Here is a 27,575-nt window from a genome sequence, read left to right on the forward strand (position 1 = left end):
ATTTATATAGTTTTTGCAATGTAGTGAGAAATCTGGGTGAGAAAACAAATGGTAAAATAAATAAGAAAATGGTCTAGTAATATTGCTAACAAAATGCATTATATCATTTCAACTTTTTTTATTTTTAAAAAAATTTTTATATTTATATGTGAAAACAAATTTGCCTGCTGAAATAAACAGCAGGGGAAACCCAACTGTTATATAGATAGATAGATAGATAGATAGATAGACAGATAGATAGTGTAGATAGATAGATAGATATATTAAAAATATGCCTCCTGAGCTAATAGCACAAACTCCTTGGTGAGACTTGTCTGTTGCTGGTAAAATGCTAAGCAGAAAATATCCATTTGCGGCTATTTGACAGCCCTAAACATAGGCTTTGGTTGGCACCACAACAGTATACAATTCACAATAACACTACTTCTACTACTAGTAAATTGTATAGGACTTATTTATGCCCCCACACTTGCCTCTCTAATAAAGCATGCTCCTCATTTTTTTTTATATATATATTCTACCACACCCCCTTCCCCACCTGTTTTTCTGCTTTGCTGCCACCACCGCATCCCCCTGTGACAAGGCCTTGGATCAAATAAAGCAAATTAATGGAGGAGATCAGAGGAAATGGGACACTGAGAGGTAACGTTCAGGGATTGGATGGAACAGAACACAGAGAAAGCTAGAAAATAGCAAAATGGAGTCCAGCAAAAAAAAAAAAAAAAAAGGCAGGGGAGAAACACAGATGAGGGAAACAGACACTGGACAAGAAAAGAAGGGAAGGTAAATGAGGCAGAAGCATAACTATGGGTACCCGGGACCCCACTCCATCCACACCGATACGATCATTGTAACCAACAGCAGTGGGGCCTGTGCCCAATTTCCCATCAGGCCCCCCTCTTTGAGAGCCCCCCAAAGATATTATATATGCTATACAGAAGGGAACCTAAATTGCAAGTGGTCTGAATATTAAAATATGCAATAAAAATATAGTTATTTATCTGAAAAGAGAAATTATAGAAAGACTAATTTAAATAATAATAACAAAATAAAAAAGACCAGTTACGAAGTTGTTAAGAATAGATCCATCTATAAATTGTTAAATATAATTGAAATACAAAGCTTTTAATTTCCGCGTATGCCCCTAATGTGTTCCTTATTGCTGCATATTGCCAAAAAAATATCATTTTACAAAAAGATTAAATACTTTGAAATGTCCATTTATTCCCAGAAGATATTGCCTTTTCTTTTAGTGCAGTTAATATTTGTACATGCTGTCAAAAATTACTCAACAGCTTCCAAAAGTTAAAAGGTAACCGACCACAAATAAAATGTCAGATTCTTTTACTATCTGACCATCACTATCAACGTCAAGCAAGCAAATAAAATCTGATTGGCTGAATCTTCCAGTACTGTACAGAAAGCTTTGCCTGGTGGAGTTGGCAATTGCTCACAGTTTTAACAGTACCTTTGCATAACCTGAGGAAGAATGGCGCAGTACCATGGACGTCTATCAAAGGTAGGTTGGCAAAAAAAAAAACATTTAAAGTGGCCTTATAATTACTAATTATCCTCCAGCAGCATTACCAAGTAATCTTTGCAGGTCTCTCAACAGGATGAGGATATTATATATTGTATCAGTGTATTGACCGCTTAACACCAATTCTTGAAAAAGTTACTGTTGTGTGATGTTCTTGGGTTGGGTTCATTTATAACAGAGACATTATCTCTCAGTTTTATTGTTGAATTCACCATGCATTTGTGGTTACTTAAACTCCATGAATGCCTCAAACATAATGTTATACCGTTCTAATCATTTAATGAATTACACTTGTATTTGTTTTTTGGTTATAAAATAATAATGCATGCTAAATAATTATAATGAAGGATGATGAAGAATTCATACTGATACTTATTTTTCAATGTTAAGCTGCAAGGTTTTGTAGTGGCTAGATGGCAGAAGACATGTAACCTCAAGTAGCTCCGTGTGTCATTGCCCTTAGTCTTACCTAAGGCAGCTGACTGTCGCCCATCCAGATGCCAGAACAGCCAACTGGCAATCATCCAGTCTTTTTGACCTGCTAGACCAGTGCTTCCCAATATGTGTGTTTTCATGCCTCACATGCTTATCATATTCAACACCCAGGGCTCACCCATATCCAAATTAGAAACAGGGTTACATATGACTGTATACATTACTGTTGAGTAAATGTTACATAAGCATACATTCAGCCATGGGAAATTCAACTGGAGGAACAGTGACCATACATAGATGCAACATGCAAAGGGAGCCCTGTATTTACTGCTTAGTTAAGGCACATTTTAGATCATCAGTACACACAACTCGCAAACTAGTCACGGCACTATTAGAGATAAGAATAAGTATTCACTTTGCACTTTGTATGGCATTTTTGTTGGTGCGCCTGTAGCACCTAGTGGTCATAAATTAGCACTTACATTACTTATGAATTACATCTGCCTCTCGAATTTATGATTCTCTGCCCTCTCCCTTGCCATTTCTCCCTAAATACATCAGCGTCCCACAGTTGAACACACAGCAAAACCCCATCTGCTGTCCTCCAAATTCATCTCTCTCCTTGCAAAAAAAGTAAATGGATTTTATGAGCAATACTGGGCCTATTTCCCAGAATTTCTTCTGTTTCATCTCCTTATTCCATAAATATATCACATTGCGTATGTGTCTTAACTCCTCACTTAGTTCATCAGCCTCTGAATTTCTCTATATATACATATATACAGTATATATGAAGAAAAGTCAGAAAGCCCTGACACAAGCCGGCAGATTCAGGCAGAGTTTAGCATTACTGCTTCCTGCTGTGTCAGCAAGTTGCAGACTCCAGTTACACATTCAAAATGTATGTGTCACAAACAGATGAGAAACCAGTTCTTTATGCCAATGGTTATGTTGGCAAGTGAAGAATGATTATGGTAACTATGGGAAGCAAATAATCCAATCACGTCTCACCAGAACTGCAAAAATGAAACTTGGCTTTTGACTCAAGCATGACTTTATTGGCCACACAAACTATAATATGGTTCTGTGACTTGCAGCAATCTCCAGTCCTTGATAAGCAGAACTGTAGAAAATATTTATTATTAGACTATGAAACCTATGCCAGTATCAGAAAAAGGATACATATAGAAAGATTTTGTTTTTCCCATGAAAAATATAGTTTTGAATCAAAATGAGGGTGGTGGAACAAAGCCCTGTTTACAGATCATATATGCCAGGGTACTCCAGTTTCCTCCCTCCTTAAAAAACATATAGGCAGGTAAATTGACTTCTAATAAAATTGACCACTGTGTGTGAATGTGAAGAGAGCCTAGATGTAAACTCTCTCTCTGGGGGGGCCTGGGAATTATATGAATGTTGTGTAATCTCTGTAAAGCACTGCAGAAATGTGTCAGTGAGTATAAGTTACCAAATATAATTTAAAATGTGTGTTTTTGTGATAGACCCTTTTTATAGACCTTTTTTCATCAGATATCTGAGGGCACCATCTTGTGCATTTTGCACATGATATAGACTAGTTGCTTCATTTCTAAAAGTTCCTGACAGTGTAAGAGCATTGAGGGGCACCCATTTTTTTGCAATTTGCACCTTGTCCTGCACTTCATAAATGACCCTTTAGGTTTAATAGGATTCTTTGATGGACTTTTTATGAGAGGCTCAGTGTGAGAGAGCAATCTCTAGGTGCTCCAGTTGCTGGAGGAAACCCTATATACTTCACTTATGAGCCTCAACAAGGGCAATCCCAGGCAATTGAAATATCATTGAGGACAGTATGTACAACCTCCAGTCAGCAAAGCTCTAGACTTCAATTACACATGTAAAATATGTCACAAACATTATGCTGCATTCCACTGATTCTGCTGGCAACTGATAAGTGCCACGTGGCATCATATTAAGCCTTCATGACACACACCCAAATCAGTCAGTGCCAGGATTAATTAGTGAAAAAGTGTGTCAGATTTTGTGTTTGTAATCAGCTAGGATGCTATAAATATGCCTGATTTTTTAGCATACACCAAAACTACACCAAACTAGACACTTCCATCAAAATAATGTATTTTTTTGCCATTTTGGTTTTTCAGCTGACCACCACCAAAATCCACTTGATCCTGCTGTACCTCTTTACTGTCCTGATAACTACCTTGTCATGACTACTACCTGGAAAATAAGTAAAGATTTAGGGGGTTGAGTTGAAAGACCTTGAAAAGAGGGTTGCTTCCTCTAATAACATATACATATTAATATGCAATGGTTTGAAGGTGAAGCCATGTGGCTATGCTATAAAGCCTATTCATAATTACCACTCCAGTGGAATGTTCTGTGTTATCTTTTGGATATTGAAGGCAAATTCATATCCAATTGTCACCATATTGCAGAGACCATGAAGGGATGAAGGGACTATTAAATGTAGACTATTAAACTTGCAAAGGATACAAAAGGAAGCTTCACAAAACAACATTTTGAATAAAAAATAAGGAGGCTGGCAAAAACAACTGAATCTTAAGTCATAAAGCTCTCCTTACCCAAGCTCTGTCATTAAATAGAAGCAATGGGTTGTAAACACACAATAAGGCTGAAATGCTCTGCTGGTCTTCCAGTTCTTACGAACATGATTCATGCACCAATATTAATCTGTTTCATGTACTAGTAAATGGGTCCATCAGGTGGGGTTATAGTAATAAAGGAATGAGAAAAATGAGGGCATGGTTATTTAACACTGCTTGATAACTTAATTGGCATGATAATTACAGGAGACATTATGATATCCCAGAACCGGTCTGTTTAGTAACCTACTATAAATATGACACATCAATGCTATTCTTCGCCAGACTATACATATACATACATTCATTCAGGACTGGTAGTTTCTGATCAATTCTCTCTGTTATCATGGACACGAGCCAGCAAAATGAGACATATATGGTATGTATTCAAAATTTGGTGTGACTTATTGGAATATCTGTTGTTTATTATTAAGCAGGTATTTTTTTAATTCTTATTGGGTGCACATATAATCCTGTTGCATTCCAAGTTACATACAATCAGGTAACAATTTTATTTCTCAATATCTGATAGGGTAAAATGTGTATACTCATGTATGATATGGTTAAAATTTTTGTACATGGCGGCTTTGGTTAAAGGGGATTTAAACTCAAAAAGTTAATAATTGTAAACTTATTCAGAGTGGACCTTTGAACATTTTTGCATATTACATTCATTTTCTGTTTGTAGTGGTTGCTGAGATATTAGCGGGTTTAAACAGCTTTAGTCTGCTAATACCAGGTTTTTGGCTCAACAGCTGTCTTTGATGGTCAGCGACCCTATCTGTCATTTCTGGGCCCTAGGGATACTAACTCTCAGTTCAGCCAAAAGCCAAGTAGTAGCAGTCTAAAAATGCCAATATCTTAAAAAGGTCTTAAAAAAACAAAAATGAATGTAAATAGCAAACGTGCTCAGAGAAGCGCACTGAGTAAGTTACATCAATTATTGGGTTTATTATTATTGGCAAATTTTTGGGTTTCAATCCCCTTTAAGTAAAGTGAAAGCTGCAGAACTGTTTACCCCATTCTCTTTTCATCTTATTATTATGTTATTAAACGTTTGTAGGATTGGCTCCAGTAATAGTTAATCAGTACAGGTCAGGTCCCTGTGCTACTGATGCTAATGATAGGGGGTTTACAATATATTTACTGACAGGAGGTTTGTGTGGTTTTATATATATATATATATATATATATATATATATATATATATATATATATATATATATATAGGGGCCCATTTACTTACTCACGAACCGGCTGAATGCGTCCGATTGCGTTTTTTTCGTAATGATCGTTATTTGCCGATTTTTTCGGAAAATTATTACGACTTTTCCGTTGCCATCCGAATGTTGCGCAAAATCTGGCGATTTTTTCGTAGCGTTAAAACTTGCGTGAAAAGTTGCGCCTTTTTCGTAGCCATTCCGAAAGTTGCGCAAAATGTTGCGATTTTTTCGTAGCGTTCGGATTCATTCAAGCTTCAGTATGGTGACTTTTCTTGGGCCAGGTTGGAGCTGCAGGGTGCCATTGATGTCATGCTAAGTCTGAAAGTTTCGGCCGCCGCTTACGAGTGCTCAATACGAAAAAGTCGCGACAAGATACGAGCGAATCGTAATGGCTACGAAAAAGTCGCGTTTTTTCGCGAAAATCGTATTGGTAACGAAAAAGTCGTGACAATTTCCGAAAAGTCGTAAAGGCGCCGAAAAAATCGCAAAAAATACGAAAAAGTTGCAAAATGTTCGTTTTCCAATCGGAATTTTTCCAATTCGGATTCGAATTTGTGTCTTAGTAAATCAGCCCCATAGTCTTTAGGTAGCCGGCACTCACGTTTACAAGTCACTGGACGCCCGGGTGCAGTATTAAAAATTCAGATAACATGTCACTCACAGGACTTAGTAGAGGAAAAAACGGTGATTAATTGTTCACAGCATACAACTGACGTTTCGGCTGTCTCCACAGCCTTTTTCAAAGTGAAAAAGGCTGTGGAGACAGCCGAAACGTCAGTTGTATGCTGTGAACAATAAATCACAGTTTTTTCCTCTACTGAGTCCTGAGAGTGCGGTATCCTTCTTGTGATATATATATATATAGAGAGAGAGAGAGAGAGAGAGAGAACAGAGTGGAGCACACCTGTCACCAAAATAACAGCCCTGGGAGCAGGTAAAAAAATAGACATATAGAGAAAGAGTACCGCACGCTCGGGGACTTGGCGCAAAAGAAAAAACGTTTATTGAAAATCTCCAGTGTTTCGAGTACAAACAGTACTCTTCTTCAGGGACAAACCAACAGACTGAATACCAACACACAATTTAAGTACCCTCAGCCACATCTAGGACAATGCATGCATTAGACACATAGGCACATCGATTGTCAAGCATGTTATACAGTGGGTCAGCTGGCAGGCAGTGACAGGTTCGAGTGCCCTGCACTAATGCATAGTAATCTGCATAATACTACCTCACAAATAAAGTCAATCGGTAAGGCAAGGTGTTACTATAATATAAATATATATATGGATATGCATGGTGTAATAAATTAGCTGCGGGTAGGGGGTCACAGGCTTTGTGGAAGTGACGTCATTTCCACAACATCAGCTGTCTGATGGGGGATGTATATGTCTGAAAGGAGATCCTACTGAAAAATGTAAAAGGGAACTAAAATCGTTAATGCAATGGGCATTATTTAAAACAATTATTACTGAATCTACTTCTGAATATATGATGCTGGATTTCCCTATCATTCCTTTGATATATGTGTTGCCTAAGGTACACTAGGACCCATCAACCTGCCAGGTAGTGGCATGGATAGGCTCCTTGACAAGTAAGGTGGCTGATGTTCTAGATAAGTTCTTGAGTCCACTGATACAGATTACTAATTCTTACATAAGAGACACTACTTTTTTACTAAATTGCAAAATATGTGCAATGTTGAGGGAAAGATATGGCTGGCGACATTTGATGATCAATACCCCATGTGGAAGGTTTATGTGCAGTAGAATTTTCATTACAGAAAAGTGAACTTTATAATCAAGAACAGGTTACTTTTTTATGGAAATGTTGAGTTTTATCCTACATAGGAACTATTTCAAATTTAGTGACGAATATTTTTGGCAATTACGTGGGATGGCTATGGCATCCAACACCGCCTATGCCAATTCATTCATGAGTTGGTTTGAGGAGAGGCACATTTATTCAAATGTACTCTTCACAAGGCACTGTTGAAATATTGATGATGTTTTTCTCCTATGGTGGGGTGACTTGGATTCTCTGGTCGCCTTCTGAGATGCAATCAATGGGGCCCAAGAAGATATTACATTTTCTATGACTGCTGACCTTCATATGGTTGCCTTTCTTGATGTTCAGGTGTCACAAATGGGTAGTGGTTTCAGAACTTGAATTTTTACCAAGTCAACTGATCGCAACCAACTTTTGGCTTATGATAGTTTTCATCCCCCATCTGTAAAGAAATCAGTCCCTATAATTCAATTTACTCAGGTGTGTCACATAACAAATGACTCGCTTTTCTATAACAGGATTTTAATAAAATGGAGGAGAAACTAGTGGAAAAAGGGTATCCCGGGAAGTGTTATAGGAGAGTATTTGAGTGAAAATGAACTAATGCTTTAACATACAACTCATTTTGTTTCTAGGATTCAGATGTTGAGTTTGCTCACACAGCCTATGGCAAAAATGCAGTTAAAGTCCTTCAGATCAAGAGGAATGGAAAGCAACATTTTATTAAAGAAATAGAAGTCTCTGTTCAGCTTACCTTAAAGTCCAAGAAGGATTATTTGGAGGGAGATAATTCCGACATTATTCCTACAGATACAATTAAAAACACCATCTATGCCTTGACAAAACTCAAAGGGGTAATTATTACAGTTATTTTATTTCCACTATGTCTGCTTTTGTGAAACAAAAAAAAAAAAATTCTATTTAAAGGAGAATGCAAGTCAAAATTTAAAAAGCATACTGCCCAAGAGTCCTCCTATTGTTTAGTAAAAACGCCACACTTTTGGCTCACCTAATCAAATATTTACTCAGTCACACTTACTTCACATTTTCTAGAACAGGCACCCATCTCTAAAAAGGTATTCTCCCTTCCTTTCCCTCCTTGCTTCATACTGCACATGTGTTTCATTCCCTCCCCCCCCCCCTCTGCCAGATCCGCTTCTGATTGGCTGGTGGGCATGTGTAGCTCAGAACAGCAGACAGGATCAAGTTACACACATGCTCAGAGAATAGGAAGGCTGCCGCTGGCACCTACAGGAAGGACAGAGAGATTTCAGTGATGTCACTGTAGTCTTCACACTGCTGTAGGCTGCCAGCACCATATCTCAGAGAAGCAAGCAGGGATCTGGGAATTTAGATATGCAGTAAGTACTTAAAAAGAATGCCTTTAGACTTACTATTAATTTATATTAACCTTTCATTGTCCTTTAAGGTTAAAAGGGGCCTTCACTCAACTATGTTTTTGAACTAATGAAAGAACTCTATACAGCAACCCTGTAATAATAATAATATTAATATATGTAAAAGTAGATGCTGTTGCTACTGAAAACTCAAAAGGTGAATTCTGCCTTACTATAACATGTGACAGACCTAGAGGAGAAACTCTGGCTTCCAAACCAAAATTTGTTAAAGAGCCCCACACAACACAGAAACCCATCATATACTTCATCCATCATATACCCTTTTTATATGCTGAAACCCAGCTGAAAACCACTTCTTCTTTTTCTGCATCTTCTGAAATACTGGCAGGGGAGGAGGGGCTAAAACAGACAACATACTACATATACTATATAACCCACAATGCATTAAAACATGAAAAGACTGGATATTTCTAATTGATGTATATTGCAAAGTTGCTTTACATTAATTTAAAGTGCTGTATAAATACATGATGATTATTATGATTGTAGCTGTGACTGATGTGCTGTATAGGAGGTTAAGGAAGTCATAGATCTATTAGGAAGATCCTAGCAGTCCACATGTGAGAGGGGTAACAATAAAATCAAAATTGATTTTTATATACATATATGTAAATTGATTCACAGATTCAAACAATAGAAGAATTTTCCGTGGAGATAGCAAGACATTTTCTCACCTCCTTTAACCATGTTACTGAAGTTAAAGTTTTTATTAATGAAGCCCCATGGAGGCGTATGGAAAAGGTAAGAAAAGAGTATTGTTAATTAAAAAATGCATATTTTTTTTTTAAATAATATGGTTATTTAATCAATGAACATCAGAGAACGTGTCTAGCAATATAATGGCTTTTCTTCTGTTTCAGAATGGAATGAGCCACGTGCATGCATTTATTTATTCACCTGAAGGGGTTCACTTCTGTGAGCTGCAACAAAAACGGGGAGGTAAGCTATGGGCCTATCCCAAACACAGGAACTCGGACGTACAGTTTTTGTGGTTTTTCAGTTATTTAGCTTTTTGTTTGGCAGCTCTCCAGTTTGGTATTTCAGCAGCTATCTGATTGCTCGGGTCTTATTTACCCTATCAACTAGGCTGTGGTTTGAATGAGACACTGGAATATGAAAAGGCAAAGGACTGAATAGGAAGATAAGAAATAAAAAGTAACAATAACAATAAAATTGTAGCCTCACAGAGAAAATGTTTTTTGTCTGCCAGGGTCATATTACAACCCCATATTAAAGAAAGAAAAAAGCAGAAAAGGAAAGCAAATAAAAACTATAAAAAAAAAATAATGAAGACTAATGGCAAAGGTTTTAGGAATAGGACATTCTATAACATCCTTAAAGTTAAAGATGAACCACCCCTTTAAATATCTGTAGTATACAGCATGAATGGAGTGGTAAAAATATAACAGTAGGTTTACAGAAAGAATGTTTCTATAATCCATGATTACAATGGGAACACTGATGCTATATGTGCCTGCGACTTCCTTAACAGTAATGCATGCACTAAAATGAACTGTGAATTTATAGTGAAGGTAGAGTAGCCCTTTTAATGGTTAGTATGACTTGCAAGTTTAATACAGTATTATCACCCAACAAAGCAAAATATGATCTCCAGTTTCTTCTCAGTAATCATCTGTATTGTATTTGTAATGGGTGAGTAAGCAGAAGGGTCACTGAGGAGGTACAGGGGGTACTGTATTCATTCACAGTACGAAATTATGTTTCTAGTTCTAGTCTTTCCAGAAATATTAAAAGATATTTGGACTTAGAAAATATGGATCTCAATTAACTCTTAAACCTTAGAAATAGATTTAAAAAAATCAGTGTAAAGTGTTTTTATGAATATGGTGCAACCCACAAGAAGCAAGCATGATTGGGAAAGCAAAACACAGGCTTCTTACTCTTAAACGATGCAGGTGATGTCTCCATGAGACGTTTTTCCACCTAAAAAATAATCAGAATCAAATGTTTTTTTTGCTTATTTAATTTAATTTACACTGCATTGTGAATTTGGCTTTTATTGAGCAGGTCAACCGGCTATTTTCTCTGGTATCAAAGAACTAAGAATTCTGAAAACAACACAATCTGGATTCGAAGGTTTCATAAAAGACCGTTTTACTACTCTTCCTGAAGTGAAAGATCGCTGCTTTTCAACAATTGTCAACTGCAAATGGAAATATGGCACCAGTAAAGCAGTTGATTATGATGCCGTTTGGTGAGTGTTACCTGCATTATAGAGCATCATAGAGCTCCATGAGCCAAAAATCAAGCCTGTTCTATTTGGGTGTTTTGATTTTATCTACTGGAGGCCCAGGGGCCATATGCAGCCCTCCAAAGATTTCTGTGGCCTCCACTCTGCTCAAAGGCTTCACTCTATGACATCACCATTTCATAAAAATACAGCCCTCAAACTTGCTATATGAGAAATAATTGCCCGCTACATGTAATAAGTTTGACAGCACTGATCTAGAATATTAAAAAGCAAGAACTAGTTAACAGATCTAAATATTATATACATAGACATTGCCACACAAGTAGAGAGGCTGGATTCCATTTAAATTTTGTATTCTATTATGAAATTCCTAGTTATTACATGCTCTGTACTAGGCTGCACTGACCCACTTTTTTCATTGAATAATTCTACACTTGTTACTATATGATATTTTCTTTTGTTATATTAAGAATAATCCAGAAAGTATTCACTTAAGCTATAATTCTGGTATTAATAATAACTACAGAAGTCTAAAGATGTAATCCTTGCTTTAAGGAAAACCATTTTGGAAACCATTCTTGATACATTTGCTGGTCCCTATGACAAAGGAGAATATTCTCCATCTGTGCAGAAGACTCTCTATGACATCCAGGTGCTGAGCCTAAGGAAAGTTCCAGAGGTATTGTCTGCATTCTACAATCTAAAGTAATAACTTAGTCTATCTAAGGCTGAAATGTAACATATTGATGGATGTGCATACTGTTTTTGATAACCCACTCAGTTGCAAAGACTAAGGCAAAACCAACACAAAACAAGCTGCTTAGTAAGACAATGGAAATTATCTTTGTGATGAGTGTACTTACAACCCAGTTTGTAGCTGGGAATTTTTTTTTTTTTATATATTTTCTTGTTATCTAGATATGGATGTCTAGGGGCAATGGCAAAAAGCATGTGACAGAGGGAAATAAAGATTTTACTATGTCTGTTGGTTTCACAAGTGCAGGACAGTACAATGGAAGCTTGAGAGAAGTGAGTGAGATGAGGCAGTAAGAGATGTGGCCAGTAAATAGTCATGGAGAGTATGAAATGGGTGAGAGATACAGTAGCAAACAATAGACAGCTACAAAGAAATAGACTTTTGCCATCCAAAGCTTGAAATCTGGTAGAATAATTTCCATTAGGTTTAACTGAGGTTAAACAACATATTCAGAATACAGAATTAACCATTTCCATGTAATTTTTTTATACATTTATTTTAACATGACCTCCATTGTTTGCAGATTGAAGAAATTGAAATCATCCTTCCAAACAAACATTATTTTACCATTGACATGAGCAAAATGGGATTGACCAACCAGGATGAGGTAAAACTACACATATTCTGCAGTGGAAAGTAATAATTCTCCCTGTGAAAGGAACAAAATTACACGAAAGGAATTTCCTGACATTCATGGCATGTAGAAAGTAAAGTTCTTTAGTTACAGCTACAAATAATCTCTATGGTACTGAGGTTTCGCCATCTCCTTAATGCAAAATGTAAAAAGCTCTGCAGCTGGAAGTGCCTTTAGGCTAAATGCCTTTAAGCAGAGGTGGTGCTTTGGGGAATGTCCTGTAGTTGCAGAGCCAGGCAATACACACAGTGGGGTAAAACCAAGGCTTAAGTTACATAAAAGTGATCAAAGATAAAGCCAGCAATTTGAATTTGGTTTGGATTGATGGCTAAAATGACGCTTCCCAGTTAAACCTAGATAAATAGTGAGCTCCTTATTTAATGTAAGCTTAAGGTGATTATCATTTTGAACTGGTCATGTTTCCAAGCGACTATCTTATGATTTGCGAGTACAGCAACAGAGTGCAAGGCAATTGCCATTTATTTCAGTGGAGGGGCCATTGGAGCATCTTATTCGCAACCAAGCAGGAAATTGCATTGGTAGCAAAAACATTGGCAATCGCCCTATGTGCTTTTGCCCATAATCACTCCTAGGGGGAGATCTACTAATCCACGAATGGTCCGAAGGTGTCCGAATGCGTTTTTTCGTAATGATCGGTATTTTTGCGACTTTTTCGTCACCGTCGCGACTTCTTCGTATGTCCCGCAATTTTTTCGACTTTTTCCTATATTTTCCGTGACTTTTTCATCGTCGTCACGAAAAAATCAGATTGGTTTTTCTGCCGTTTAATATCGCTCAATATGAAAAAATCGCGTCGGCGACGAAATAGTCACGCAAAATACAATAAAGTTGCGATGGCGACGAAAAAGTCGCGACAAATACGAAAAATCGAGACGGCGATGAAAAAGTCGCAAAATTTCCGTTTCCGGATTTTTTCCCTTTCGGGATTCGGATTTGTGGATTAGTAAATCTGCCCCCTAGGAGCAGTTAGTGCTGATTTAAACTGCCCCTTTAATATAGTGAGGAGATTTAAAAAATCATAATAAAGTTACATATGCCCACTAAGTCACTTTAATTTAATGCAAGTTATATTTATGTCTTTTAAAACAGGTGTTGATGCCTACGGACATTCCATATGGAAATATTGCTGGAACTTTAAGACGGAATCCGTCTTCGAAACTGTAATATGCACTGGTCAAAATAAAGCACATTCTTGCTGGCATTGACTTTTTATTTTTTACATTATGGACTTGTTAGGTGATTTTAAAAATGTTTAACCAGTCATCCAAATGGCTTCTTTTGTGTTTGGGAACTCCATGGCATCCTAATACCTTTATGGGTTATGTGAACACCAAAATCAAACCATGAAGGATCTACTGAACCACTGGACTCTCTTAAAGAAAGTGACTTCTGGGAAATTTCCAAGAGTGTTATATACCAGAATGAAACAATTACTTAGCAATGTCCGGATGGTTGTAGGTATAACAACCCTCTGTAGTGTTAATACATGCTAACATAATAATTAATCTCAGACACAATTACTGTGTGCATGTTACTGTATCTACCACATAAGTAATATAAGTAATATAAATAATGAAGAACCTTCATTCAATGAATCCACAAACTTTTCAGAACATGTTAATACCCTGAAAACATTAAGATTATATAAATCCTATATAGTAGATGTTCAAAGAAAATTTAATTTGAAAAACACTGGGGAAATCAGTCAGTGCTACATAAATAACAGATAATACTATTAATGTAACTACAGTTTGGAAATTGCCTTTGCCCTAAAAATATGGGGATAGAGAGCTGGTTGTCCCTTACCTTGCAACTAGTTAGCTGTGTTTCAGATAACTATGTAGTTATCTCCTGGCTAAGATACCAGAGTGTGTATTAAAATCTTCTGGCTCTAAAACTGGAGCATATGGTATCATTTTCTGTATGCAGGATTAGTGCACGTGTAGTGAATATTTTCGTTACCAGACCTGCAATCTGTTCTGCAATCGAGAGACTGAGTAAAGAAAAACATTAACTTCCAAGTGCTTTCCTATATCTTAACTGAAGGATAACATTGGGCTTCACACAGGAATATATTCTTTACATACAGTGCTGCAGAATTTATTGGCTATTTATGAATGCATATAATATTAATTATATCTATAGACTTCACATGTGCACTGCAAGCATTCAGAGACCTAACGAGAAACTTTATGGGGGAGATTTATCAACTTTCGAGTTTGATTTTTTTCACAATTTGAGTATTTTGTTTTAAAAACAAAAAATGAAGTGCAAAAAACCCAAAAACCTGAACATAAAACTTTGTCATCTAAAAGCTTGCGAGTTTATATAGAAGTCAATGGGAGTTTTCCTAGGCAAAGTCAAGCCATATTTTCAATTCAAGATATTCAAGTTTTTTCAAGTTTGTAAACTCAAAAATTCAAGCTATTCGAGTTTTTTTATTTGAACAAGTTTGAGGTGTGAGTTTATTTGGTTAAGAAAAACAATCTTGAATTCGCAAACTCAGACACTGATCAATAAGGCCATAAGTGTTACGGTCCCTTCTACAAAGACGGGGTCGCACTGGGGGTGTGGGGGCCCACCAGGGCTGCCACCCCAGGGGCCCCACACACCCCCACAGGGGCCTGCACATGCCACCCCCACCCCCCCGCTGCTCATACACACACCCCGCAGGGGCCCTGGCCCAGACCCGATCCCAGCTGCCCTCACTCCACCGATCGCATCTACTTATGCACACTCTGGGGAGGGCAGCTTGGATTCGTGTCTGGGCTGGCAGGGCCCACTGGGTTTTTTCTAGTTTCTAATTCTACAGGTTACTTTACCAGTTAATGACAGTGTGAGGGTGAAAGTGTAAAGAGATGTCGTTTTCATAGCGCCCCTAAATATATTTAGAATTGTATTCACCAGCAATAGGTTAATGGGAAAAGTCTTTAATTTCACGACCCTCTGTTTCCAAACCTAGGTGTGAATCTCACCTCTTCCAAATGTTTTTACCTAACTTGCACACAGCAGTCAAGGGAGGAATGTAATAAAAGTCGTCAGCAGCAAAAATATTCCTAGTGTGAAAATTTCTGCCTCCATGCGAACAAATTTGCTTTTGCACAAATTTAATATAGTTTTGTGAATGCAAAAACCGTTTAGCGTCCACTTCCGACAGTGGTTTGGAATTTCATACTTTGTGCCAGTGTGCAGTGTATGTAACTTCCTAATCAAAAATGTATGTTTGCTCCAAAAGTTTACCCCACCTTCAGGCATACACAATTAAAATTTGCAATGCAATAACAGTCTAATGAAGAATATTACATTGCGAAATGTGAATTTTTATTCTTATTTATGCAAATTCTTTTCGGTTTACAAATGATATTACATTCCCCCCAATGAGTGGAGGAAGGATGTTCTGTAGCCATATGCCACTAATAGATGGGGGCCCTGGTATTTGGTTGCTTACATTTCCCCTACACACAAGGTCTCTCATTTAAAGGAGCAGTGCACCTTGAAATTGTGAAATATATTTTATCATAATATAAACAGTAGTCCCTAAGACAATTGTTTGTTCAAATTGTGAATATTTAATTTGGGTTTTTTTTGTATCTTTTTTGTGCTTTAAAAGCTCTATCACAGAACTTACTATGTCCCCCAATTATTATACTTTTACACAAAGTTGGAGGCCATGGGTCTCCTCATTACAACAATATAACATTTTGTCACAATACAAGCCTAAGACTTCCATGGGCATTTTGGTAATGAATGTATATATAATTAGATGAGTATAATATCAGCAAAACATCAGGGGTACATCAAAATGTGCTCCTTGCACTACTGCTCCCTTTTATTGGTCATCTGTACAGCCATCTCAGGACCAGGAGTAGCTACAGAGTGACCCTCTAAACATCTTAAGAATCAAGTTTACACATCACATCATCTCATGTGGAAATTATGCCAAGCAAAAATGTGTCCCATTTACACAGAAGCATGAGCGCAGTTGTGTTCATTTTGGCATACCAGTCACAATTGCATTAGATGCAATTTCCCTTGGCGAGTGCAACCATGCTGGATTTCTGGGGAAAATCATTGCATTATGGGAAAACATGGTGATTGCACTTGAAATAGCACTTTGCTCACTGCACTTGTGATTGTAAATGGGTGCTTATAACTCTGGGATCAATTGCTCCATCATCTTAAGCTAGACAATCGGATGCATCATATGAGGGGTCTGAATCTGGGGGTCATAAGTTTCCACTTATGGAAAACTATTGAAATCTTGAGAAATGTAGAGGTTGGTTGTTATGGAGAGGTCATGCCTCCTAGTTTCAACAGCAACTACTTTTTTATGTAGCATAAAATATAAACTCCCATATTACCCAATGAAATTGGGAAATAAATGCAACCATTAAATGCTAGGTCAAATTATTTGGCAGTGAGATACAGTGAGATACTTGTATGCATTTTATAGATATAGAAAGGCAACCAAAGGGCTGGGAAAAGCTGAGATATGGTGGGAAACCTAGGGACTTTAAAATGAAATCAGCTCTGAAACTGTGCAGAGAGCAGCAATATGAAGTGGTTCATAACTAAAGCCCTGGGTAGTTACCTTGTTCATGAAACTATTTTATGGGATGATTGTAGTACTTGTTATTCATAAGAAAAAATAGAACCAAAAACATTTGGATGCTTCATTACATAGTAACATAGTAAGTTGGGTTGAATAAAGACATACGTCCATCACGTTCAACCATAATGCCTATATATAACCTGCCTAACTACAAGTTGATCCAGAGGAAGGCAAAAAACCCCATCTGAAGCCTCTCTAATTTGCCGCAGAGGGGAAAAAATTCCTTCCTGACTCCAAGATGGCAATCGGACCAGTCCCTGGATCAACTTGTACTAAGAGCTATCTCCCATAACCCTGTTTTCTCTCACTAGTACTAAGAGCTATCTCCCATAACCCTGTATTCCCTCACTTGCTAAGAATCCATCCAGCCCCTTCTTAAAGCTATATAATGTATCAGCCAGTACAACTGATTCGGGGAGGGAATTCCACAACTTCACAGCTCTCACTGTAAAAAATCCTTTCCGAATATTTAAATGGAACCTCCCTTCTTCTAAACGGAGTGGGTGCCCTCGTGTCCGTTGGAAGGACCTACTGGTAAATAAAACATTAGAAAGGTTATTATATGATCCCCTTATATATTTATACATAGTTATCATGTCACCTCTTAAGCGCCTCTTCTCCAGTGTAAACAGACCCAACTTGGCCAGTCTTTCTTCATAACTGAGACTTTCCATACCCTTTACCAGCTTCGTTGCCCTTCTCTGGACCCTCTCTAACTCAATAATGTCCCGTTTGAGCACTGGAGACCAAAACTGAACAGCATATTCTAGATGGGGCCTTACCAGCGCTCTGTAAAGGGGAAGAATAACCCCCTCCTCCCGTGAATCTATACCCCTTTTAATACAGCTCAAAACCTTGTTTGCCCTTGCAGCTGCTGCCTGGCATTGCTTCCTACAGCCAAGTTTATTATCTACAAGGACTCCAAGGTCCTTCTCCATTATGGATTTGCCTAGTGCAGTCCCATTAAGGGTATACGGGGCTTGCATATTTTTACATCCCAGGTGCATGACCTTACATTTATCCACATTAAATCTCATCTGCCACTTAGCTGCCCAGATTGCCAGTTGGTCAAGATCCTGCTGCAGGGATGTCACATCCTGGATAGAATTGACTGGCCTGCAGAGTTTTGTGTCATCTGCAAACACTGATACATTACTCATAATATCCTCCCCCAAGTCATTTATGAACAAGTTAAACAAAAGTGGACCCAGTACAGAACCTTGAGGGACCCCACTGAGAACCTTATTCCAAGTAGAGAATGTACCATTAACAACCACCCTCTGTACCCGATCCTGTAGCCAGTTTTCAATCCATGTGCAAACGACTTCACTAAGACCAATAGACCTTAGTTTAGAAAGCAGTCGTTTGTGGGGAACGGTATCAAATGCTTTGGCAAAATCCAAATAGATTATATCTACTGCATCCCCACTGTCCAACTTCTTACTTACCTCATCATAAAAAGCAATTAAATTGGTCTGACATGACCTGTCCTTCATAAAGCCATGCTGATTACTGCTCATAATGCCATTCTCCACTACATAATTTTGTATGTGATCCCTTAACAAGCTTTCAAATAACTTGCCCACCACGGATGTCAAACTTACAGGCCTATAATTGCCAGGCTGAGATCTTACTCCCTTTTTAAATATAGGAATGACATTCGCCTTCTTCCAATCCCTAGGTACCATACCTGATGAAAGAGAGTCTGAGAATATCAGAAACAAGGGCCACTGTAATTCTGCCCCTAGCTCTCTCAGTACCCGAGGGTGTATTCCATCTGGCCCAGGTGCCTTGTTTACATTTATCGTGTGTAACCCTTTAAGCACCATATCCTGTGCCAACCACTGTGTAGTTGGAGCTGAGGCAACAGTGAAGCTATTGAGTGAGACTTGGCCCACTGGCTCCTCTACTGTATACACAGAAGAAAAGAACTGGTTAAGCACATCTGCCTTTTCTGTATCCGCTGTAACCATATTGTTATTATAACTCAATGGGGCCACACCCTCAACCTGCATCTTTTTACTATTAATATACTTAAAAAACTTTTTGGGGTTAGTCTTGGCCTCGGCCGCGATGCGCTCCTCATTTTCTATCTTTGCATTCCGGATTGCTGTTTTACAACACTTGTTACAGTGTTTATAATCATTAAACGCAGCTACTGTCCCCTCTGACTTATATTTCTTAAAAGCTTTCCTTTTTCTCCCTATTAACTTCTTTACCTCAGAGTTAAGCCACATAGGGTGATTCTTAACACTTCTACTTTTTCTTATTAATGGAATAAATTGAGAACAGTAATGATTTAATATCATTTTAAATGACAACCATTTCTGCTCTGTGTTTTTACCAGAAAACATAATGCCCCAATCTATGCCCTGAAGCGCTGCCCTTAAGGAGCTAAAATTTGCCTTCCTAAAATTCATCGTCTTTGTTGCCCCCATGTAAATTTGTTTCCTGCACCAAACATCAAATGAAATAACATTATGGTCACTATTACCCAGGGGTTCAACCACTTGCACATTTGCTATACGTTCTGGGTCATTAGAGATCACTAGATCCAGTATAGCATGGTTCCTGGTTGGCTCCTCAACAACCTGTGACATAAAGTTGTCATGCAGCAAGTTTATAAACTTGTTCCCATTTACTGTCCTGGCAGTACTATGGCTCCAGTCAATATCCGGATAATTAAAATCCCCCATTATTATCACTTGCCCCAAACTAGCAGCCTTTTCTATTTGCAACAGGAGCTGGGCCTCCTCCTCCTCACTTACATTAGGGGGTCTATAGCATACCCCTACAATTAGTTTGGTAGATTCTTTACTATCTGTGAGAAGCTCAACCCATAAGGATTCAGCTCCCTCTGTTCCCCCCATCACTTCCTCCTTAATATTTGCTTTTAGTTCCTGCTTAACGAAAAGACACACTCCTCCTCCTTTTCTATTGCCCCTGTCCCTCCGAAACAATGTATAACCCCCAATATTAACAGCCCAGTCATGAGACTCATTCAACCAAGTTTCAGCAACACCAATCACATCATATTTCCGCTCCAACGCCAGTACCTCCAGCTCTCCCATTTTACCAGTCAGACTCCTTGCATTGGTAAACATACATTCAATACTGGTACCAGCGTGAGAATGACGTGTAAACTTCTTAAGGGCCTCCCTGCCATTATCAGTATCCCGAAGCAAGTCTCCTCCCCCATTTTCCCTTACTATGCCCACTACCTCATCTATCCTGTCTACCACAGAATTTCCCGCTGCACCCTCCCCCCCACTCCTAGTTTAAAATCTCCTCCAGCCCTCTAGCCATCTTTTCCCCCAAAGCAGCTGCCCCATCATCATTGAGGTGCAGCCCATCCCTGGCAAAGAGCTTGTAGCCGATTGAGAAATCAGCCCAGTTCTGGAGAAACCCAAAGCCCTCCTCCCTGCACCAATCTCTCAGCCACGCATTAATCTCCCTAAGCTCCCGCTGCCTTCTTAATGTTGCTCGTGGCACAGGTAATATCTCTGAGAAAATTACCTTGGAAGTCCTCGCCCTCAACTTCGCACCTAGCTTTTTAAAATCGTTTTTGAGGACTTCCCCCCCTCCTCTAACTTTGTCATTGGTACCTATGTGTACCAAGACCGCTGGGTCTTCCCCAGCCCCTCCCAACAATTTGTCCACTCGTTCCCCCACATGCCGAACCCTAGCACCAGGCAAGCAACACACAGTTCGGCATGTAGGGTCTTTGCGACAAATTACCCTATCCACCTTTCTAATAATTGAATCCCCTACAACTATAGCCTGCCTTCCCTTCCTAGCACTATTACCCCCACCTGTATTAGAGGTGCCGGCTCCCAGGGTGCTCTGAGAGTCAGCCCGCTCCATACATGCTAGCTCAGAGCTGTCTTCCCCAGCATCTTCACCTAAAGCGGCAAATCTGTTGGTTTGTACAAGCAGTGAACCAGCCCCCCTACCCCTGCGTCCCCTACTTCCCCTCTTTACTGTCACAAATTTGTCTCCCTCATTAACCTCCACTGTCCCTTCTCCACCCCCCACTACACCGGCCCCTGCCAGTGGTTGCTCAGTGAGCCTCCTGTTCTCCCCCATGCTTGCAGCTGCCCTCAGTGCTGCCAGTTCCCCCCTTAGATTCTGCACCTCAGATTCCAAGAGGAAAACCCACCTGCATCTCTCACAAGTGAATGCTGCATGGAACTGCTGCTCCAGGACCACATACATGCGACAAGATGCACACTGAGTAACACCAGCAATCATACTGCAACTCATATTGCCACTGGGTACTTACAGTCTCCCGAGTGCAATCCCTTGTATAGTGCCTTTTTAGTTTCAAACGCCTTTTTGTTTTTCATTCTTTATATCATACTACAGTTTTTTTTATATAGATTTGGGTGACATGACAACTGATATAATTATTAGACAAAAATAAAGAATATTAATATTTTCTTCAAATTAATTTTTTTTTTTATTCAATGGCATATAGGTTTAACACATAAAGCATTAAAAAGCCCAAGCTACACTGATGTGTGCAGTCACAACCATTATCTCATGCACTTTTAGTATTCCTTACATATTAAAGCACCAATCATAGTTATAAGCACCTAGGAAAGTGGCCAGACTTGCTGCTATAAGCACCAGTTTGTATAGTCAAAATTACTACCATTTGTAAAATTGTGACTAGAAGCCAAAATATTTTTTTAGTGAGAAAATAATTTTATATGTAATTATTTCTAAAGTTCACTGTATCCTTTCTTTTTCAAGAACTAAAAAGTCCAGCATCCACCATGGGATGGCTCTAGTGTCTGGCAGTACCTGGGAAATGTAAAAGGCAAATTTCAGGGTAAGACACTGCAGGCATGGATTTACATATGCCAAATATTGGACACAGTATTTGTTTATACAAAACATGCTAAAAAAATTTCTGCTTGTAAAGGAAAAGAAGGGAACAATTTAATATATCCATTTAACATGTTACATTTAGAAATATCATGGGTCTGTATCACTTTGTGGGAGCTTAAGGATATGGATTTATAAGAAACCCGAGAATAAGAAAAAGGTTGTAATAAGGGACATGAGTGAGCAGGCAGAAGGTTTGATAGGGAGGCACAAATCAGACCTGGGCCTGCATCAGAGCATGTTATGTATACTAGGGAATAATGCTCATTCTACTTATACTGAAGAAAATATTAGGCTAACTACTGTTACTAATACTGTTATTGGGTCTCAAAATCTATATACTGTATATTCTTTTATTTCTGTCTGAAAGAAAAAATTCAGAGTACCCTGATTTGTACTTGTACAAACCTGCTTTGTAAAATACCAGTTTTCTCAGGCTGCAAGTAATCAAAAAGTTGTAGAACTTGAGATATTGGTCATCACTGGCAGGTTTGTATCTGTGTTATAGAACTCAATAGGCTATATATTATGAGCTAAGGCCACATGGGGCTCTTTCTCAGTCTGTATAAAAGCGCAAGCTGAGAAACAGCCCCTCCTATTGTAACCATGTCCTCCTGTGTCTGCACTCAGAATCACTGCATCAGCCTCGATTCAGACACACAAAGCATATTTCAGTGCAAAAATGTATCACGTTTTGGTGCAAAAAAATTCACTCTGCGTGTCTGAATCCAGGGCAACACGGTGGCTCTGGGTGCAAAGGGGACTGCTGATGCCAGTGGATCAGCTGATTCCTGGCCTCCATATAAACACAGGCTTAAAATCAGCACTGGTGGCATAAGCCTAACCCTATCAACAGGAAATGGTTGATTCTAGGAGACTTGGAGACAAAGGTTTATAGGAGCATGAAACCAGAAATGTGCATTGATCAGTCCTATTTTTTTTTGTGAGTTCTATATGGTGGCCTGTAACTTATTTTAAGGAAATATTTGATTTTTTTGGAAATTTTTATTTCTGTGGAAATATTTTAAATGTGCCTAACTGAGTACAACTACAAATATCATTTCTGCCCCTGCCACCTCACACTAACTCACGGCCTTCGCCGGGAAGCTCCAGGCACAGCAGTACTGCTGGTTCTTGAATAAAACACTGTATCAGGGTGTTTTGATATAATGGCAGAGCTGGATCTACTATAGAAGAAGGATGCTGTATTTTTATTTTTAGCTGCACCTATCATTGTCCATGTCCTGAACCCCAACATAATGACTGGTATTTGTGCACAGCCCAATGTTTAATGCACAAAAGAGAATAAGCAGCAATAAAAGTAATATTAAGTCTCCAGCACAAAAATACATATATTCTATTTCCTTTTAGCAGTGCCAAACGATCAGTAAGGCTGCCAGGAATGATCAATGTAAACACATAAAAATATATTTTGCATTAATGATTGTCATCTTAAGAATGATATGTATTTGAATGATTCCTCAAATATATATGTATATGCAGAGCTTCAGTAATTGTTAAACTGCTGATTCTAGATCTGCAGTTTAGTGCTGGAGAAGTTCCAGTTGATAGAGGACTCCACAGATGTTGAACCCCACAATGCATAGCAAAGCCTTGGGCAGGGCAATGTGGTTCAGGACATACTGGTTAGTGAACAGAAACCCAACAGACAACTTGGCTAGCAACATCTTCTGATGCCTATACAGTCAGTTCATCACTTACTTCAAAATGCTGTGGAAATGATAACACTTTGAGCCATCAAATAGTTTACCAAATAAAAACACTGGCTTGCAGGAGATGATAGGACTTGTAACATTTAACCAGCCACATGCTGTTAGCACTTGGATCAAACTGAAATTTCAATGCACGTCTCAAGCAGTATTGACTAGAATCACATTTACACAGTATTAAGTGTGTCTTCCTGTAACTCGAGTTGCCATTGTTTCTGACAGACCTAAACATACGGCAAAGGAAATATTGGAGCAAAATCTAGAAAAATGTTCATTGTTTTAAATCAATAGTCCTTTAACATTCAAGCAGTTCAATGTTTTCTATAAAACACTGGAGATTTCTAGAGAATCATCAACTATTTTCATTGCCTTTTCCTCAAGTCAGCAGAAAAATGCCAGTGTACTTCCCTCTGAAAACTATCCGGGAAGTTCCAAAATATTTCTGCACGCACAGCTTGTCAGTTTCTCTTTCAGTTCCTAAATCAAGTATTTGTCTGGGTGGAGGTTCATATTTGGTTAGGAGGTGGCTATATTCTACACTCCATTTGCTTCATTCTTATGAAGAGCTGCTCTTTAAATGTTGGGTCTGCAAAGGCTTCACGTGGTACTCATAGATTTTGAGTGCAGGGCCTAATTTTAATGAAAGTCCAGTCAAAACATCATTTCTTGTCATAAGCAGTAACGACTTTCCATCAATCTCCTTTAAAACAAAGAAATAGAAAGTACAGTCATTATTTTTGCTTGCCATTTAATCAAAACCTATTTGCTATTGATAAAGAATCCTTATAATCAATCCCAAATCAATGAAACAACTATAAAATCACCATCTCTAAAACAGCATGTGTGAAGAAAATCGGAATTTGCAGAAAAAGTGCTAATTTCTTCCTTTGGGGCAATTTTTCAAAGGAAGCCACTACAACATGCATTTCATCTATTTACATAGCATGTTTCCTAAAGAAAAAAACTGGGATAGTGTCTGTTTGTTAAAGGAGAAGGAAAGATAAAAACTAAGTCTAGGTAAATACAGCCATAAGCACTTACAGAGTCCTCTATTTAAAAGAAACACAGGATTTCTTGTCTCTTTTTTTTGTAAACATGATGTTTCAATGTCTGACTTCCTCTCTCAGAAACACCCTTAATTCCAGTGGCCAGAGTCTGCGCAGCTCTCTCGTCTCTGCTGCTCCCCCCTCCCACCAGAACGCTAAGAACTCCCTCCCCCCTCCCTTAGGAATGTGTGATCTCAGATATAACGGCTAGACTACAGTAAGGAAGCTACTTAAAATGGCTGCTGCTGTCTTAAGCTGTTTACTTAGGTATAGTAATGGTTCCTGCAGAATAAATATATTGTTCTAGGTGGCACTAATGTGGCAAATCTATTGGCAGTAAAATGGCAAAATGACTTTCCTTCTCCTTTAAGCCTTGACTTAATACAGAGATTTTGTATTGTAAATTGCAATAAGAAACAGACATGAAAGGAAGATGAAGTCCTTACATCTTTCTTTCTGTTACATGGCATTAGAGCCCTAATATTAGTCTGAGCCAAGGTACAGTATACATTGCAAAGTGCTGCTGTATGCTTGATTGTCACTCTTATGGGACTTTTAGAATCTATGGGTAAAAGAGTAGCACTGTGGCTATGATACAATTGCATTCTGAGAATTTAGCTCTGTTGCTAGCTATGTTGTTAAGTCCTGCAGTAAAACCCTCCTCCACTTGTGAACTGCCCAACACTACTCCACTTAGTGGGAAAATGTACAATGTCCAGCTGAAGCTGAAGTGTACATTCTGATTGACGGGTCGCTAGGCAAAGCATCTAAAGAGGTGCAGAATCCTTTTAGAAACTATATGCAGTAGAGCCACATGAGAACATCAAGTTGTAAGGAGTCCTTTCCATGTACCTGTTCCTTAAATGCACTAGCTTGTTCTTCAAATCCTGCAGTTTTGAAATAATTTACAACATCATCCACAGCCCAGTGAGCTGGATCAGGCGGTCTCCCATTCTCCACTGAGCTGTAATGCATAAAGGCAGAAAAAGAATATAATAGAAACATCATTTATAAAAGTGAGAAGGTTAAATGCATTTATTTTAACTGTATAAAAATAAATCACATTACTTTGTCAGATGGATTTATATATAGAAGTTGAAATTAATTTCTACGATCACTTCCAAATTTACTTCTTTATTGCCAGACATGAATCTGGTCAGGTTGGAATTGTACTCATACTCACAACTTTATTTATGTGTAAAGTTGTTTTAAGGACTAAAGCACATGAAACACTTTAATCAGTGCCAGGTATGAATGCCAGCTAGAACTAACTGAATGAGTTATTACAGTGCAAATATGCCCACATATGCCTTATTGCCATGGCATAAGGTAATGGGAATGTACCACTGTGGAAGTGCTAAAGTTGACAGGAACAACATAAGACGTTTGTGTTGCTAACTGGATGCCAAGCAGAGGTAGGAGTAAAAGTAGATGCATTAACGACATTGGTGAGAATTCATTCTCTTTGTTGAGGAGATGTATTCCAGATTCCTGTGGGTCCCCTATAGTGCCAGGCTCAATGAATCCCTGTTGAAGCTATTCTTCAAGGACAAATTTGGAGGCTAATATTGTATTTTCCCTTTGGCACACAGACAGACAGAGTTTCTTCGGAAAATAAGCACAAAGGTGTAAATGACCTTGGAGTTCAAAAAACTTGGAAAAAAGTATTGTGGTAAGTACTGTATATACTTGAGTATAAGCCGATCTGAATATAAGATGTGGTACCTAATATTACCTAAGAAAACTGGAAAAACTTATTGACTCGAGAATAAGCCTAGGGTGGGAAATGCAGCAGCTACTGCTAAGTTTCAATAATCAAAATAAATACCAATAAAATTACATTAATTGAGGCATTAGTGGGATATATGTTTTTAAATATTTGTTTCAAAGAAAAACAGTAAACTAGCTCTGTAAGCGGAGAAGAGGGTCAACAAAACCAATATGGTATCAACCCCCTTAGCTCAATCAGCAACCAAGCTAAAACACAAAGTTAAAATCAAAACGATATATACAGTCATGGCCAAAATTGTTGGCACCCCAGAAAATCAAGTATTTCTCACAGAAAAGTATTGCAGTAACACATGTTTTGCTATACACATGTTTATTCCCTTTGTGTGTATTGGAACAGAACAAAAAAGGGAGGAAAAAAAAAGCAAATTGGACATAATGTCACACAAAACTCCAAAAATGGGCTGGACAAAATTATTGGCACCCTTAACTTAATATTTGGTTGCACACCCTTTGGAAAAAATAACTGAAATCAGTCGCTTCCTATAACCATCAATAAGCCTTTTACACCTCTCACCGGGAATTTTGGATCACTCTTCCTTTGCAAATTGCTCCAGGTCTCTCTTATTGGAAGGGCGCATTTTCCCCAACAGCAATTTTAAGATCTCTCCAAAGATGTTCAATGGGATTTAGATCTGGACTCAGAACTCTCCAGCTCTTTCTTGCCATCCATTTCTGGGTGCTTTTTAACGTATGTTTGGGGTCATTGTCCTGCTGGAAGACCAGAGATCTCGGACGGAAACCCAGCTTTCTGACACTGGGATCTACAGTGTGACCCAAAATCCTTTGGTAATCTACAGATTTCATGATGCCTTGCACACATTCAAGGCACCCAGTGCCAGAGGCAGCAAAACAACTCCCAAACATCATTGAACCTC

The 27,575-nt window shown here is 38.4% G+C and overlaps 2 protein-coding genes across 6 annotated transcripts in view; one reads left to right on the forward strand and one right to left on the reverse strand.

Moving 5' to 3' along the window:
* Positions 1-1,479: 1,479 nt before the first annotated feature.
* uox (urate oxidase) lies at positions 1,480-13,832 on the forward strand. 2 transcript variants are annotated; one of them, NM_001011416.1, is made up of 8 exons: positions 1,480-1,519; positions 8,225-8,443; positions 9,632-9,748; positions 9,868-9,946; positions 11,036-11,222; positions 11,775-11,898; positions 12,500-12,583; positions 13,721-13,832. In NM_001011416.1, exons 1-8 carry the CDS (start codon positions 1,490-1,492, stop codon positions 13,793-13,795), a joined length of 915 nt encoding a protein of 304 aa, NP_001011416.1. In that variant the 5' UTR covers positions 1,480-1,489; the 3' UTR covers positions 13,796-13,832. The 2 variants fall into 2 exon arrangements, with proteins under 2 accessions (NP_001011416.1, XP_031755916.1); XM_031900056.1 differs by lacking the exon at positions 1,480-1,519 and adding an exon at positions 4,539-4,957.
* Positions 13,833-21,678: 7,846 nt separating this feature from the next.
* The window catches only part of samd13 (sterile alpha motif domain containing 13), a 28,987-nt gene continuing 23,090 nt past the window's right edge, over positions 21,679-27,575 (reverse strand). For 3 of the 4 annotated variants that reach the window (XM_031899800.1, XM_012960558.3, XM_012960557.3), the window contains exons 3-4: positions 25,762-25,873; positions 21,679-24,563 (exon numbers count right to left, since the gene is read on the reverse strand). In XM_031899800.1, the coding sequence (XP_031755660.1) occupies positions 24,420-24,563; positions 25,762-25,873 (256 nt within the window). In that variant the 3' untranslated portion in view covers positions 21,679-24,419. 4 annotated transcript variants of the gene reach the window in all.

This window comes from Xenopus tropicalis, chromosome 4 (genome assembly GCF_000004195.4).
Source record: "Xenopus tropicalis strain Nigerian chromosome 4, UCB_Xtro_10.0, whole genome shotgun sequence".
In the NCBI taxonomy this organism is placed as follows: domain Eukaryota; kingdom Metazoa; phylum Chordata; class Amphibia; order Anura; family Pipidae; genus Xenopus; species Xenopus tropicalis.